This window comes from Rhagoletis pomonella, unplaced genomic scaffold (genome assembly GCF_013731165.1).
Source record: "Rhagoletis pomonella isolate Grant_MI unplaced genomic scaffold, Rhpom_1.0 Rhpom_scaffold_00007, whole genome shotgun sequence".
Taxonomy (NCBI): domain Eukaryota; kingdom Metazoa; phylum Arthropoda; class Insecta; order Diptera; family Tephritidae; genus Rhagoletis; species Rhagoletis pomonella.
This window is the reverse complement of record NW_023458561.1, coordinates 31,395,414-31,412,213: the sequence shown is the minus strand read 5'-3', so window position 1 is coordinate 31,412,213 and position 16,800 is coordinate 31,395,414. Positions and strand designations below refer to the sequence as shown.

Genomic DNA, 16,800 nt, shown 5'->3' with positions numbered 1-16,800 from the left:
TATATACTATTAAGATAATAAAACATACAAAAAAATATTTGTTTTGGAACAAATGCGGTGGATTTTCCATGTTTTTTTTTCGAAGCACACTATTTTGAGCTAGGAGTAATTGTGACCCAAGGCCAATATTTTTGCGTAAAACGGATTTACATTAGCTTTCAAAAACATTTCGTTTCATATCAAAATGTCGCTACTGTCGAAAGCGCTCCGATTAATTCGCATGGAGTGTTCAAAAAGCACACTGTGAGTCGCCAGTCTCCACTACACATATGTACATACATACATACATACAAATATTACCAACTGCTGCATGGCATAGATTTTTCCAAAGAAGGGTAACTGTAACCACATTTGGTGAACATGACTGCATGTCTTTCCATACGTGCTATTTATATGTTTGTGTGTATATACACAACTGTAGCATAATATGTTTGCCAAGTCACGCAATATGTTTAAACAGCAAAAGAATTAAAGAAAAAAGCTAAAGATACATAAATGCACGTGAAGTCAAGCAAAAAAAACGGAAATGAATTTGGATAAGTTGTCAACGAAGAAATTTAACTTGAATAAATTTAAGCAACTAGCTTATGGCAAAGGCAAAGTCTCATCACTCTAAGTGGGTTGGGTAGGAAGTCGCATTAACAGAGCATTTCCTCCGATTTGTGGTTCTGTCAAATATTTGACGTTTACAATTCGCATTTGCTTCTGACGAGTAGTTTTTTCAAGGCATATATGTAAATGCACGAATTTTCTTACTTTTGGGTCTTTGGGTTACAAGTGATGGAAAAATTCTTAATTTTCCATTACTATTATTACTATTATTTTTTTTTTTTCAAAATAAAATTACTGTCGAAATTTTTTACTTGCTGAGCATTGTCAATAATCAATGTATTTAAATCAACAAAGCATTCAAAAAGGTAATTACGGATATATCAGTGGCGGATTTCAGCAGCACTTCGACTTTAAGAAAATAAGTAAGGTTTTTACGTATCATTCCTACCTGCTACCTGTTTAAAAGAAACGGGCCGCCTACCCAAACAAACAGGTGCATGTACATTCTTAAGTACAGTTTTGTTACTTCAAAAATAAATTAGGTCTGGTGGCCGCAAAATCTTATCCTTGTCTATATATTTATTCACGAAAATTTACATCAACGCCATAGCATATTTTCAAGCAACAGAAATACTGAAAAAATATTTTTTGTGATGTTTCTTTAGAGCTGGAAACTAAGCTTTAAGAGCTTAACAATAAATTAATAAACAAAAAAATTTACAGTGATACTACAAATATTGGACATTTCTGTCACTCATATGCCATATGCCATGGCATGCGAGTAACTCGGGTTGTGTAGCAACTAATTAAAAGCAAACTTTTTGGTGTGGAGTTTTGTAATAATGTACACAAATTAAATCTCAAATGTCCGCACCGATCCCAAATCTGCTTGATTACAAATCTGTCAGCCTAAATTACTGGCTCGCCATGGCGTATGAGTGACAATAATGCCTTATAACATAAACATGTACATATGTACTTAATTAAGTGCAGTCGATATAGTCGCTGTAACTTTTTTTGTTTATTAATTTATTTTCACAGTTTCAACTAAATTCCTTACTGAAGTGTGTTGGAGTTAGCGATTTAAAAATTAAGTTATTAGAATTTAGTAGATTAATAAGGTGCGTAGACAAAATATTTGAAGGATGTTTAGAACTCAGTACTAAATTTTTCAACGATATATGTATGTATAACGATTTCAACTCCATTCATAAGTAAAATACTTACATTAGGAAGAAAGTCAAATTTAGAACTCACCGAGCTCGAAAATTTTTAAGACTTCAAATTCTCAAACTGTACACACCGTGTAGCTTCGCTTCTGACCTAATCGCAATGCATAAGAATCTGTTAGGCAGGTCTATGGAGAGTTAAAAGAAAGTGAAAGATGCAACAAGATCTCAATAACTTATATAAATGGCTTTGCGGAAACAGACTGAAACTCAATATTAACAAAACAAAATATATGATCATAACGAAAAGCAATGTCAATGATGAGAACATAGCTGCGCTAAAACTAAATAATTGAAGTATACAAAAAGTAGAAAGCATAAAATATTTAGGCATACCTTCGAAATATTTAGGCTTACCTTCGGGCAAACTGGGCCTAAGTGTAATTCTTTCAACATTAGATACAGGGAGCCGCTTCAATCTAACCCCACCTAAATAAAGTATTGGAAAATATTAAAAAAAAAAATTGTATGTCTGTCGTAACAAAAAAAAAGTAATGCGAAAACCTTTCCTGAATCTATACGTGCTCTTCAAAATTTATGGAACTACATTTAGTATTTTTTCCACATATTTTCATACCCCCAATTTGTAGTTACAATATAATAATATTAGCCAGCCTAATGTCCTAATCTACATAGTACACCCACCGCTCAGCCATAAAAATTTGTTTGTTTTTTTTTCTGAGCGCAGTTTGTACACACCCAAATAAAAACTAACATTAGCTGGTGTGATATACAAAAAAAAAACGCACATGGAAGCCCACGACACATACTCACAATCACAGAGATGTGCATACGGCCTTACATATGTACATCCACCTATTCACATGCAGGCGGTAAGCCTGAAATGTGTGTCACATTAAATTATACAAAAAACAAAGATTTGAACGAACTCACTTAATCAAATATGCGAAGCACAAGTGTAGCGCACACAGAAATTCTGAGAATGTGATGAAAAAAACCCAAAAAAGGAAACAGCAAAAAAAATACTACAACGAAATCTGTTAGCAAAGTGAAAACTGTGGCCTTGTTGAAAGCAACATAAAAAACCAAAAAATAGCACTCAGGCATGAAAAATTGTTGCGCTGCACCATGAATAATGCAGAAAACTTACAAATTTCTTTAAAAAAAAATAAAATTGTGTGCGTTTGCTTATGTCATAGCAAATCAATATTCGCATAAATTTTTTAAAGAAGCTAAACAAATTTCAATTTTCCTTTCTTTTATCAGGAACGGTTGTGTCATTCATACAAAATCAAGAAAGATGGCATTTCATTTTTGTGCGAAATTTTGTGGTTGTGACCTTCAATATGTACATATATGCTAATTTGTATAATTTGTATAAAAAATTGTATAACTAAATTAATGTTTTGTTTCCATCTCTTTCACTATGCCAACCATTTCACATTCATCGAAATGTTATTAATGCACAGTGGAAGTTCTTTTTCTCGCCTGGGGTGTACGCTTGTGTATTATGGTACGGAAAGCGCCATCAGAATTCAATGAGAGTCGCTTCATTTCGATGACCATCTACAATGAATTTCTGCTGACTTGTTTTCTCAATGTTTCCATGTAAGTAATATCTATAGCTCTTAGTTAGTTATTGTTAAGTTATATACACTAGTACGTATATTTGTAAGTGAAGTCATGAGACTGACAGTACGAAAAATTCGATTGAACAATGACAGTTATGCTCAACGACTATAATTCTAGGTAGGACTTGATGTTAAACAAATATCCCAAATAAAAATGTGAACCAAATTTTATATTTTTTAACGAGTTTCTTTACAATTTATGGCAATAGCTACATCTAACTATTTTTTTATTGGGCAATAAACTCTCAAGCACGGGAAAGCGCGAGATAGGAATTTATTCTCAACTGCCTACTCAGCCCAACGTAGCACTTGTTGGCAAGTGTGTTCGTCCGCTGGATTTCAAGGCTGACATTATTATTGGTGTCAATGCTGGTTCCTAAATAAATGAAGTCGTCTACTTTTTGGAAATTATATCTGTCAATAAAAGACGGGGGTGCGAAACACGTTTGCTTTCACTGTTTGTCTCATGACAGGAGATACTTCATTTTGACGTAGTTTACCCAAGCGCTGTGCTTCTCTATCTGTCTGAAACCTCGTCTTATCTAACGGCTTGGAGAGGTCCTTCCCAATTTTGACGGAGCCGGTAGTATAACTCAACGTAATTTTACATGGTCGGATTAGTTTCTTGGGGATACCAAATTCAGACATTGCGACATAAAGACTGCTGTGCTGTCGAAATCGGCTTTGAAATAGACAAATAAATGGCGTGTGTCGATCGTATTCTCGCGATTCTTTTCCAAGACTTGGCATATTGTGAATACCTGGTCTATGGTGGATTTTCCAGGTCTAAAGTCACACTGATATGGCCCAATCAGATTGTTTACGGTGAGATTCAGTCTTTCACACAAAACACTCGATAAGGCCTTGTAACATATGCTTAGAAGGCTTATCCCGCGGCATTTGGCTCTTATGGCGGGTAGGCCTTTCTTGTAGATTAGGCAGAGCACGCTTAAATTCCAGTCGTCGGGCATGCGTTCAGCTGGCCATATTCTGCATAAGAGTTGATGCATGCACCTTATCAACTTCTAACGCCGTACTTGAATAGCTCAGTTGTCCGGCCACAGCTGTTTTGTATTCCAGCCGCGTAATTACTCTTCGTAACCTGTCAGAGTCAGGCGGTGGGACATTCATCGACAGAGACTGTGTGCTCGGGTTCGTCTTCTCCACACCTTTTAGTGTTGCTAGCATTCCATAGTTTGGAAGAGTGTACCCTTTATTCATTAATATAGGCAGGACCTGGACATTAGTCTCTTGGTCGCCATTCTTGTCCGTACCAGACTTCGACCTGCTTCCCTTCCGTAAGTTGCCTAACTTTCTGGTAAACTTTTTGGGCGTTTTTCCTGTCGACCAGCATTTCAAGCTCTTTGCACTCACGTTTTCGGCCTCTCTCCTCTTATTGCGGCAAACACGTCTCGCTTCCTTCTTCAGTTCCTCACAGCGCTACCACATGGCTCACGTTGCGCCCGATCGCAGCTAACTAGCTTGATAGAGCTTTTTATGCTGGAACCTAGCATTACATACCTCCATGTTTCGCGCCCCGGCAAAGTCGAACAGCCTTAGTCCGTCATCGAACGTTTCATCGTGGAAAGTAGAATTTTCCGACAGCTCGGCCAAAGATCCTTCCTTGTCAAGTTGAGATTGAAATCTCCAAACGCGTTTTTTATACAGTGACGGGGTAGGTTCTCTTATGTGCGCTGCAATTGTTCATAGAAAAGATGCTTGACTTCCGCGTCTCTCTGTTCCATCGGCGTGTGTGCACACACGAGCGATATGATGAAAAATCTCGCTTTGATGCGGAATGTGGCTACACAATCATCCACCAGAGCGAACGACAGTAGCCGAAGACGAAGTCTCTCTCACACCATAAATGCAGCACCGAATTTGCGCTCATTTACGTGGCAGCTGCAGTAGACTGTGCAAGGCCAAAGTCATCTATCGCATTTCTTGGATAGCGGTGATATCAGTATTAGTATTCCATGAGTCCGTCTGTAGTCTGTCATCAACCAGCCTGGCGGAGGCTATTAAAGGTCCAGATATTCCAGATGCGTACCTTTACATCATATGCTTCTGTGGCCATCATCAAAAGAGGGATCCGTCGGTGCCCAAACCCATTCACACATGAGCTTGTTCGCCTTTTCACTTTAACTCGCTTCGATATCGGTATTAGGCGGCTACCCAGAGAATACGTGCATTTGAAAATTCGAACGTCGTTAGCTACAACTACTTATAAACCGTAAGAATCACTGAAAAGCAGTCAAAAGCTTTCCCCTCTTGCGTGAACTTCTGCGCACTGAGCCATCCTCCAATTTCTATTATTTCGAAGTTATTGTTTTTCGTAGAAATTTTTCACATAAATCGGCTTTAAGCTCAATAAAATGATTATCGCCTTAGTGAAGTTAGTAGCCAGAAACCGAATGAGAGAAACCTACATTTTAAATACATAAGTAATAGAAATGTCTTTCCATCCGTAGAGGTGCAAAGTGAGCCAAAAATACATACATATGTATGTATTTTATATAAATTTTCCTGCAAAAATAAAAAATTAAATAAATATTTGGCCCACTTCTCGAACACAAATTGACAGCTTAACGACAGCAAAGTCAACAATCCTGAAAACACAATCACATAGCAAAGGGAACAAAAGTAATATTTCTAATTTATTTCCTTTTCCTTTCTGTTTCTTGTTATTTCTTTTGTCGTTTGTTTTTTTCTATTCTTCTGCTCTATCTGTTCCCGCAGGCTCTTTCTACAATCACCAGCTAATCCTGACTTGCTTTACATCATTTTCTTCTGTCACACTCAATTGACGGTGACACCTTTATTGGGTCTAATTTTCGGCAGCAAGGTAAGCTACACAGCTCCCTCCCACCACCCAAAAATTTATATACATATATGTATATAAATACGACAAATTCCTAAATAAGGTTGTTAAAAATGAAAAGCTGTTTACTTTTCGTATAAATTACATTTGTGGGTGTTTTGTGTTTTTTAATCCACGATTAACTTGTAAATACTTGTTCATATTGTTGTTGTTTACATTGCAATGGTATTACTTACCCGCTGTATTTTATTCTCGCTTTCCTTTTTTTTTTTTTGTTATTAAAAAATAACAGGTTTACATTGTGTTGCGCAGCGGCAAATCGCATCAGGAGACCATTGGCATGGGCGCCAAATCCTCCGGCGCTAAATTCAATTTTCGTCCACAGGTGCGCACATACGCTAATCCCAGCTCGGTTACAACGTCCACGGTGCCCGCCGCGGGCACCACTTCAGGGGGTAAGTTGGAATTTTATACGTTTCACGGTGGTTTTTTTTTTTTAGTATTTTTTACACATGTACATATGTGGGTGTGTGTGTGTAATACGCTTATTTAGTTTTTGCTTCAATTTTATAAGTTACTCATTTTATTTTTGGTATATTATTTTCTCTCTGGTTCCCAACAAATTTTTGGCTGTTCATATTTTATTAAACGCCCTCTAAAATTTATTTTGGCTTTATTTACAGAACCGCAAAACAGGAAGCTTAAAAATATCTTAAACTGTAGGAGTATTAAATACTTATGATTGTTTGGCATTTATATTTAGATTGCATTACCTAATGAAAAGAGCGATGGTTGACAGGTATAATAAGATTTAAAATAGTGGCACTTGTCCTATTGCTTATAAATATTTATAGGCATAGTAAATTAAATAGCGGACTCCAATAAATATTAAATTCTATGTTTTGCCCGCAGCTCAGTCTACAAGATATTCGGTTTAGTATTATTTTTTAAAAAGTTACAAAAAGGATATTAAATTATTTTACCATAAATATGTTACTCACAAATAAACAAACTAAGCTGACATTTTTCAGAGTATGAACAATGTGCTAAATTTAAACTAAATAAATTAGCCCGTTCAGTATAAAAATCAGCTTAAATTTCTTTGTAAGCATTAGTGTACATCACTGTCCATTAAAAAAAAATTTGGTTCTGTTTTTCCATCGGAATTATAAAATTTTTATATGTTAAGATTTTCGCAAAAACATTGCAAAGAAATATCTAGATTTACGTGAGCTGCACCGATTTGAAAATCCCTCCGAAAATCGAGCTTTTTAAAAATAACATAGGTCTTGAAAAATATTTTTTTCAAAAAATCACCCCAGATGATTAAATAGTTTAAAATTAAAGGCTTGCATAGTATTGTTCAAAACTTTATCGATGATATTAAGATAATGAGATTTTTTGGAAGTATTTTGAAATCGGTCCAGCTCTCAGAAAGCTTAATATTTTCCGAAAAATTTGAAGATATGCAGACTTTTTTTCGCTAGGCACCCTTATAAACATAAAGTTTTAAAATTATTTTTTCAAGTAGCAACTCTCTGCAAAAATTTGTCTGAATAAACGCATAAGCCAATACTTTTTGTTTCATATCCAAGTTGTATTTTTATATTGAGCTGAAACAGAATAAATCGATTTGAAAAATATTGAAAACTTCATGCTTCCAAAATAATTTTCTGCAAAAAGGAAAATCTTCATTTCGAAATTTTCACCTAATTTGAATTAGATTTTTTTTGGCAGGTGGCACCATCATAAGTATCTTTCTTTTAAGGCCCGTATCATATTATTTTATTTAGTTTAAATATTGATTAAATTAAATTTGACTTTCAGGCAGGTGGCAACGCTCTTTCAAAATAGTTTCGAAATAAAGCTTACTAAATTTGATACCCATATTAAATTATTTCGTCCAACTTGTCAACTTAATAGATTTTGAATTACTAAACTAAAACTCTACAAAAATATTTATTAAGAAATAAATCCTCCATACAGTTTTTTCTTTTAACACCTATTATACAGCACCGCATTAAATTATTAGCACAGGGATTTTTTCACAATATATGCAAAATTTTTTACTTTAACTTTTAACCACTCATTTTTTATAAAAACATGGCTCATGCTACAATAAAAAAAAAAATATTAGTTCTCAGGATAAATTTAGAAATTTTCATACAAGTTTGCATTATTTTATTCAGTTTTTCTACAAATATTCCTAGAATGTAGTTTTATAGCGCATTCAATTTTAAAATAACAAAGTGCAAGTTTGAAGTTGGTAAAAAATCGCGTTGATTTTTGGCAATTTTTTTTTCACGCAGTTTCTTTTATACAAAATATCACGCAAAGTATATTCGACAAGTTTTTTTTTTTTTGTTCGGAAGAAACTGAGTGAAAAAAATTCAAAATGTGGCAACTCTCTTAAAAAATATTTTAGAAATAAATTCTGCATAATCGGCTCTCATTTGACACCCATAGATATGCAAATATTTCAATTAGTTTTAGTTATATTGGTTTTGAATTTCACAACAGGTGGCAACCCCCTTAAAAAATTTAATCAGGAAATAAAAATTTCTTCAAACGCTCTCATTTGATACACATATTAAAATATTTCGTTCAACCTGCACAATTTGTCTAAAAAAATTTGATAACAAGACTTCTAGTACATTGGATTTGATTAAAAAAAGCGAATTTTTTGAGGCTTTTAGAGATGTTCATGGGCTTTTTTCATGATTTTTGCAAACTATGGAAACACTTGAGATTTTTATGGTTTTTTTAAGAAATTCTTTTGGAAATATTTGAGCTTTTCTAATATTTTCTTAGCCGTTTGGGATTTTCTGCACTAATAGTGTGTCATTTCGAAACTGTTCAATCAATCAATTAAGTCAAAAATTTATTTTTCCATCTATGGCACGGTGATATCTAAGCCACTAAACACTGCACCTTAAAAACTGTGTACAGAACAAGAGTAGTCTAATCCAAGATTGGGGTCGCTGCGCCAGGTCTAAAGTCAGATATTTATATTAGTTGATTTTGTCTCCTTAGTATCAATACCCTTACCTTTCAATGCATTCCTGTAGATAGATATAGTAGACCTTTAAGGATTAATTTTGATTTCTGATTTCAGGCTCGTTTTGAGGGAATACAAATCTTTAAAAATTGACTATAGTCATTCTCAGAAGAATTTTGTTTTTATTGAGTGGCTATGAAAACATTATGGGCCTATGTATGTATGAACAATCACTTGTATTTCTAAATGTATCGCTTTTTATCGAATTATTTATCGATATCGTTATCGATATATTAATATTATGACATTCGTTGACTTTAACACTAGCAATATTGGCTGGAAATGTCAACGCCACAAACCTGCAGCATATGTATGGACACTAAGGTGCCTCACCAAAAAAAAAAAAAATCGGTTTATTATATTTTAAGACTTGCGCAAAAATATTTCGGAAAATATTTGATAAAATTTATGGAATATTTTTATGCATACTTTCTAAGCTTAAACTCGTCTATCATCTGAGGAGACTTTTTGGGAAACAAAATTATGAAATTGTATTTATGTATAGAAACTCGATTTTTTGATGTATTAAAAATCGATCAAGCTCACGTAAATCTTAATACACGCGTTTCTGAAATATTTTAGCGAAAGTCCAAAACTATAATAGATCGTATTATTCCGAAAGAAAAATGAACCAATTTTTCTTTTGTATGCAGAGTGTTACGCCTTAATGTGCATATATATTAAATTCTTCCATATATTTTTATGCACCATAATTCACAAGTATATTAAAGTTGCAACTACATGTCAGCTACTTAAAACGCTCGAAATATGTATTTATTTGAACTGCTTCGCTTGATTACTCACTGATTACCGCCAGCGTTCAAAACTCCCCGCAGCCTCTTTATCCTCTTTATCACATTTTATAAAAGATAGCAAAGATTTTGACAGTGACCGGCGAACTGCATCATTTGTCAAAATATTTCTATGTCCAATAGTTGTAACTAGTACAAAAAGTGCAAAGTAGCACTTTATGCCATCTCAGTTTATGCGCCGCCAGCTAACTGCCACAGCCATTAGCAAATAAATCTCGTTCCGCTCATGAGTTAGCAGTCAGAAGACTTTGCTTTATTTTAGTCCAGTTGTTAAGATTTCGTAAATCACATTATGCATGTAAACATTTCTTGTCCAACAGTCGCGCCAGTAAAGTGTTTTACTGGCTCAAATATTCTGCTTTATGTTAGGATTTCATTAGCTAAGTAAGTTGACGACCAGTCGCGAATTTTTTATATTTTTTTTTTGCATAAAAATAGGAGTAAGCACTTAATATAATTTAATTTGCCTGCAAATGATTTTTTCCAGCCTAGCGTCTCGGCGCATATCACAGCACTACTCTATTGCCACCAGCGGTTTTACGATAGTATATGTATGTAACGTATGTTTACATACTTTCATAAATATATTCTCTTCTGTTATTTGTCTCAATTTGTCATCGTTTATTAAACACATGTACAGATAAACATATATAAGTTTTTTATGTTTTTGTGCTTCGTCGTAGTAGTAACTGGTATATAGGGTCAAAATTGTTAGAAGTTTGGTAAACTTTTACATTGTTGCTTCTTTTATAAAAGATGGAATTTTCCTAGAAATATTTTTTAAGGTCTTCTAAAAATCATATAAAATAATATCTTAAATGAGGCGTTTTTAAGTTTCAGTTTTCACTAAATCAGAAAAATTAACAGCAAAGTTGGAATTGTAATGCTCTCACCCACTGGGATTGTTCTATATCGAAAAAAGTATACCACTATTTTTTTATTTTGAAATCAAAAAATATTTAGAGGTCGCTCAAAGCGCTCAAAGTTTTCCATGTATTTTTATATGGGAAAAATAAAATTGTTCGTAGAAATGGTATAGAATTCTTGAAAGTAAATAATAATATCCTATTGTTTATTTAACCATTTTTCAATACTAATGATTTTTTATTGGTCGACCCATTGCATTTTTCGAGGTTTTTGTGGGTTTTTGGCGGACCTATAAATTATAGTTGGAATGAAAAAAATGGTTAAGTGAACAATTGGGTATTATTATTGGGAATCTCCTGCAGATAAGCAGAGTTTTCTGGCAGAAAAAATATTGATTTTTAACTATTTCTACGAAAAGTGGTTTTTTCCCCGTATAAAATACTTTGGGCGTTTTGAGCGACCTGTAAATATTTTTGATTTCAAAATAAAAGAAAATAAGGGTATACTTTTTTTCGGTATAGAACAATACTAGGGGGGAGAGCATCAAAATTCCGACTTTACTTTTTCACATGCATTTTTGGGCCACCCTAATGTTCATACATATCGATGGCTGAGTGGAAGATCGACCTATCTCGGCTGCCAGTTCAAAAACGCCCTATCTCAAAAAACTTTTCAAGAACGCCCAGAATTCAGAATTCGTTTCAAAAACGCCCTATCTCAGCTGCCGATTCAAAAACGCGCTATATCAGCATATTTTCAATACATTTTGAAGTGAGATAGGGCTTTTTGAACCGAATTTTGAGATACGGTGTTTTTCAATATAATTCTGAAATAGGGCGCTCTTGAAAAGTTCTTTGAGATAGAGCGTTTTCGAACTGGCAGCCGAGATAGGTCGATCTTCCACTCAGGTATCGATATGTTTTTCAGACTGGTCAACAGTAGGAATTATTTAAATTGTCGAAGGATGACTTCAATACAGGACATTGAGTAGTAGCAAAGAAGAAATAAAGAGATAGAAAATAGACATAAGCTCTACCCTCTGAAAGCTTACAAAAAGTTTAGATGCTCTTTTATACAGAACTTAGGAAAGAAAACAGAGATTGAGTGGCCAGAGAAAAACTAAAACAGTAAAGCGTTCTATGCGACTCTAAAATGAACTTTAAAATGGAAAAGTACTCCTTGCCAACCATCTCGCAAAATGGTGAAGCCTATTCGCCATTCGCTTCCTGGGTGCTGCCTGAAATAACCGCAGCTTTTGATAAAGCATTCCCTAGACTTTGAGATTTTCCCAAATAATAACTAGATTACATTTGAGAGTAAAATCCAGACAAAATTACTTCACAAAATTACTCCTCAGAAAAAATGAAATGTCCACCTGTTAATATTTTTTTTTTTTTTTTTCTTAAGATTTTGTTTAGACTCAAACCGTATTCTTTGTGAACACAGATTTGAACTCTTATCATAACATAAAACATCTTTTTATTTCATATCTCTATGGCAAGTTTCTCATATTTCCACCGTTCCTTTTTGTCGATTTTCCATAGATACAAAGCTTTCCGATCAGGAGGCACTCGAAGAAATTCGTCAGCTGAGCAAGCAACTGCAACGCATTCAAGAGATGGCACCGCCGAAAGGTGTAGCTGTTATGACAATCTCTAGCCTTTTGGATGGTCTCAAGACGCCAGGCGGCATGATTATGGTCGCCGCTGCCGCTTCTCAGGCCGCCTCATCGAACAATCAGCTGACAGTGCGTCCATTTACGCCCGGTGCCGGGGGTGGCGGTTGTGGTAGCCCCAGCGGCGGCGATGGCGCTGGCGGTGCCTTACCATTACTCTCACTCAACAGCGAGATGGAAAAGTACAATCAGCAACTGCAGTCAACACACAACAACAACATCACTGCAGCAGCACCTTTAAGCACATCGAATGGCAATGGTGCGCAACCAATACGGCCAAGGCCCACGGTGCTGGAAGTGGAGACTAGCACTACCACCGTAGAGGAGTATGCGCTTGTACCGCGCGAAGATCGCGCAATAAATACCGACTTGACGCGTAGCGAAGACTTTCATCAGCAGGCGCTGGGCTGTGCGCAGGGCCACATCATCTGTACGCGCTGCTTGACTATTTCTAAGGAGCACTACTTTAGCTGCCGGCCATTCACACCACCACATGGTTTGAGGATAGGTAATGTTGCTAGAGGCAGTAGAAGAGCTGGCACTTGTGTCGGCGATGAGGAAGTCTTTGGCGGCGCCACTTGCCAACAACTGGGTTCGCCTCAGCCCGAGGGTAGTATTAGTTTTGCGAACATCAAATTGGATTGCATGTGCTCACAGCCAGACTTAGACTACGAGGTAGAGTCGAGTGTGCCACAGCGTCGACGTATCAATGTACGCAGCGCTGCCACCAACACCCCACCATCTACCGGCAGTAGTAGTAGAAGGCGCAGCGGACGCGCGAAAACGTGGCAAGATGTCATCGGTGAAAGCGGAAGCGCTGATGTCAGCTACCGCATTTGTGATAATTGTAAAAATAAGTATCGAAATAGCAATAAATATGGCGGTAGAAAGTTCCGAAAAAGCAGCGGACTCACCGCTTCGTCATCGACAACAATAAAAACTAAGCGATCCGATGTCAGTCAGACGCGTAGCAATGACTTGCTTGATCGCCAACTACCGCTAACAATGTCCACGTTTAGTAGCAGCACAGCAGCTGGAGATCATCAAAGACCCAAAGTGCACTCCACAGACGATATCATTTTCTATACCACCACTGATGAAAGCAGCACCAACAGCGACGACGACTCTTCGGACGGCGTGGGTGAAGGCGCTTGTAGTCGACTGCGGAGACGTCAACGCGAACTGACTTGTCAGTCAACATCTGCGCTTAGCACTGCAGCCATAAGCTGTGCGACGCTGAAGAAGGATGTTGCGGCTGACGCGGGAACGTCACAAGGCTCCGTGGCGGCAGCATCAGCAATACGCGGCGCGGATGGCGCTGAGTCGGCCGCCACTAATACGCAATCTTTGGGTAACGTATCAAATGCTTCAAATGTATCGATGAAAAGCGGAGAGACTGCGCCGAATGTGGGCGATAACAATACCAAATCGAATGGGTCTGGGCGTGCGAAAAGACCCGATAAACTAGTACTCGATCTGAATGATCGAACCAAATATACCAAAGAGGTTTCCGTTTAGATTTCCTAGAAGTTTGGTGTGAAGTGTGTATTTAGTTAATATGCTTAGGTATATACGAAAAGAAAGTCTGCCTAGTAGAAGAGTAAAAGAAATTTTGTAAATTGTAAAAAAAAACGAGTATCAATATTAATAGAGTAGCATAAATAGTCTATAGTAAGTAAGTAGCAGATGGCTGCATAAATCAGCATGCACTGTGATGATTTAAAAAAGTGTGAGTAAATATCGTAGATATATGAATGTTGATATTTGAAATTGAGCATGTTTATTAGTCACTAATGTTAAATAAATATTAACGTACGTATATATAGTGAGTTCGTTTATCAAGTCGCTTAGTCTAAAGGAATTTGAAGAGTGAACCTCCGCGTCATTCGATTGTATTACTTCCAGAATCCTTCGTGGTTCATTAAGTTACCAAGTGTTACATAATTTTCTTTAATTTCAGTTATGGTAAGAAGCTGTCATAAATTACTTAAGAATCAGGCATTTAATATGAAATCTGTGTATGAATGCAATTTCCGTGATGGGCTAGCAAGAAAAAAATTCTGAAATTTTTAAGTACGAAAAATATTTTTTAAGGATTCCGTTAAACGCGTGAAATAAGTAACTTCGAAATTCGATCTTCGGACATTTCAGTAAAGGTTCCCAGATTTTCGAGACATTTCCTTTTTTAACGCAATACTCGTAATTAAATTAAAAATTTACATTTTAGGCGTTTTATAGCTCAAAGTATTTGACTAACTATTACGAAACTAAAAATTAACTTTGATTCTCTAATACTTTGGAAAGGCAGGTCCCGAAATCTTATGGTAAGAAAAATGCATATATGTCTTTCAGTTTAATTTTAAATAATAAAAATAAGGAAATATCTAGCATCTTCCGATTAAATATTTTTTTGTTTGGCTGTTCATTTTAATCTTAATGAAACATAAAGAAGCGCTTATTTCATACAACGTATTTAAGGAAGATTTTCTGAATTTGCGGAGGTGCGGGTTGTATCGGGAGTGTCGAGAAGGGATTTTGGTGCCGTCCCGCTCAAAACACTCCTGATAACTGCCATCATGGCTATTTTGAAATCAGTACCTTGAGTCCCGATATCCCTCGCACATCTCTAGTCGTAATGGCCGATTGAGCAAAACACTGGCGTGCCATTCGCGAGATCTGAGGTTCGTATATTCGGGCAGTGAAATTTTTATTTTTGTAAATTTTAAAATTGAGGTTTTCACTCTTTTCACATATAGTGTTAGGAGTAAATGGTAATTTCGGGTCTCAGGTGGCAACCACGCATATGATCAGCGACAATTTCACATTTAAGTGCTCTTCAGATAAAGCTAAAGTTCACGTAAATCGGGTTACAGGTATTTCACTAGCGAAACTGTAAAGTAAACTTAAGAAATCGATTTTTCTCATCTTTTAGTAAACTCAGAAATGTCTTCTTGCCAGCCCAATGCACAAATCATTACCATTTCTTGTATTTTACTTAAAGTGAGGTTAGATGTGGCTATTTAAGCGCTTTTTCTATGCATTTTGCTGTCAAAATGCGAAAATCCCCTTTCCTGTGTATACAGCCAAAAAGTCATTTTAGCAAATTTGTAAAAATCACTTTCGGAAATTAGAAATTGCAAGGTGTAACTGCAACCGGAAGAACGTAAATCGCTTTCAAAGGATTTCCACTTGCCCGCGCTGCACTAGCAATTTTCGCATCTGCTAAAAGTGTTGTCAAACCAATGCACAATGGTTCCAAACTGGCATTCAGTGTTCATAATTCACTGGAGCCTTTGTTTCTCACTAAATTTGATTCATTTTCCTTTACTAAAAGCTTATAAAATTCGCAAGGGTCTAGTTGAGCCTGATTTTTACTTAATTACTTATATAGAATTTTTGTTGTTCCAGTTATTAAATGTTACATAAAAAATCTAGTTGACAACAGTTGTAGGGTTCCCACAAAACGGCAAAAAATTTAAATTTAGTAAAAATATAATTTTGGTGAAGTTTTTTTTTAATATTTCATTTTTTTTTTTTCTGAAGTTTCGCCTAAATTAAATTTGTTTTGTGTTAGAAAAATTTTTGGGTATGCAGTTTTATAGGTCATTAAATTTTACTTTAATAAAGTGCAAATTGCAAGTGGCTATCTAAAGTTTTGCGTTGAATTTTTAATAATATTTATAACAAACGCTTATATTTCCCATTTAGCATGCAAGTGTGCTCTAGGTTAGGTCAGGTTAGAGATGTGCTCTAAATGTTAGGAAAAAAATTGTAATTGAACGCAATGTCTTAGCAGCCACGTGCAACTTGTACTTTACTATACTAAAATTTTATTATTCATAAAATTGCATAATCAAAATTTTTCTAAAAACTCAATTTTTTTAATTTTGGTGAAAATGTCTTTTATAACAATTCAAATTGTTCTTGTGAAATGTTTTTTTTTCATTTTGGGGGAACCCTACAATTTTTTTCATTTAGTTTTTATTAAATAACACATAATAACTGGGACAGGAGAATCGCTTCTCTTCAAAAATGGTACTTTTAAAAAATTGGGCTCAACTGGTCTCTTGCTAGATTTATAAGCTTTCATTAAAAAAAATTAAACTAATTGGTTGAAACGTGAAGGCTTCAGTGAATTATGAACAGTAAGAGAGTGATGCCGTTTTTGGCGAATTTGTATAAAATAATTACAAT

The 16,800-nt window shown here is 35.5% G+C and overlaps 1 protein-coding gene across 1 annotated transcript in view; it reads left to right on the top strand.

Annotated features, from left to right (window-relative positions):
• LOC118742600 overlaps positions 1-15,963 on the top strand; it is a 110,577-nt gene extending 94,614 nt beyond the window's left edge. The window contains exons 8-11 of the mRNA XM_036474799.1: positions 3,212-3,350; positions 6,113-6,218; positions 6,487-6,649; positions 12,476-15,963. Of these exons, the coding sequence (XP_036330692.1) occupies positions 3,212-3,350; positions 6,113-6,218; positions 6,487-6,649; positions 12,476-14,124 (2,057 nt within the window). The 3' untranslated portion in view covers positions 14,125-15,963. The remainder of the gene's footprint in view (positions 1-3,211; positions 3,351-6,112; positions 6,219-6,486; positions 6,650-12,475) is intronic.
• The last annotated feature ends 837 nt before the right edge of the window (positions 15,964-16,800 follow it).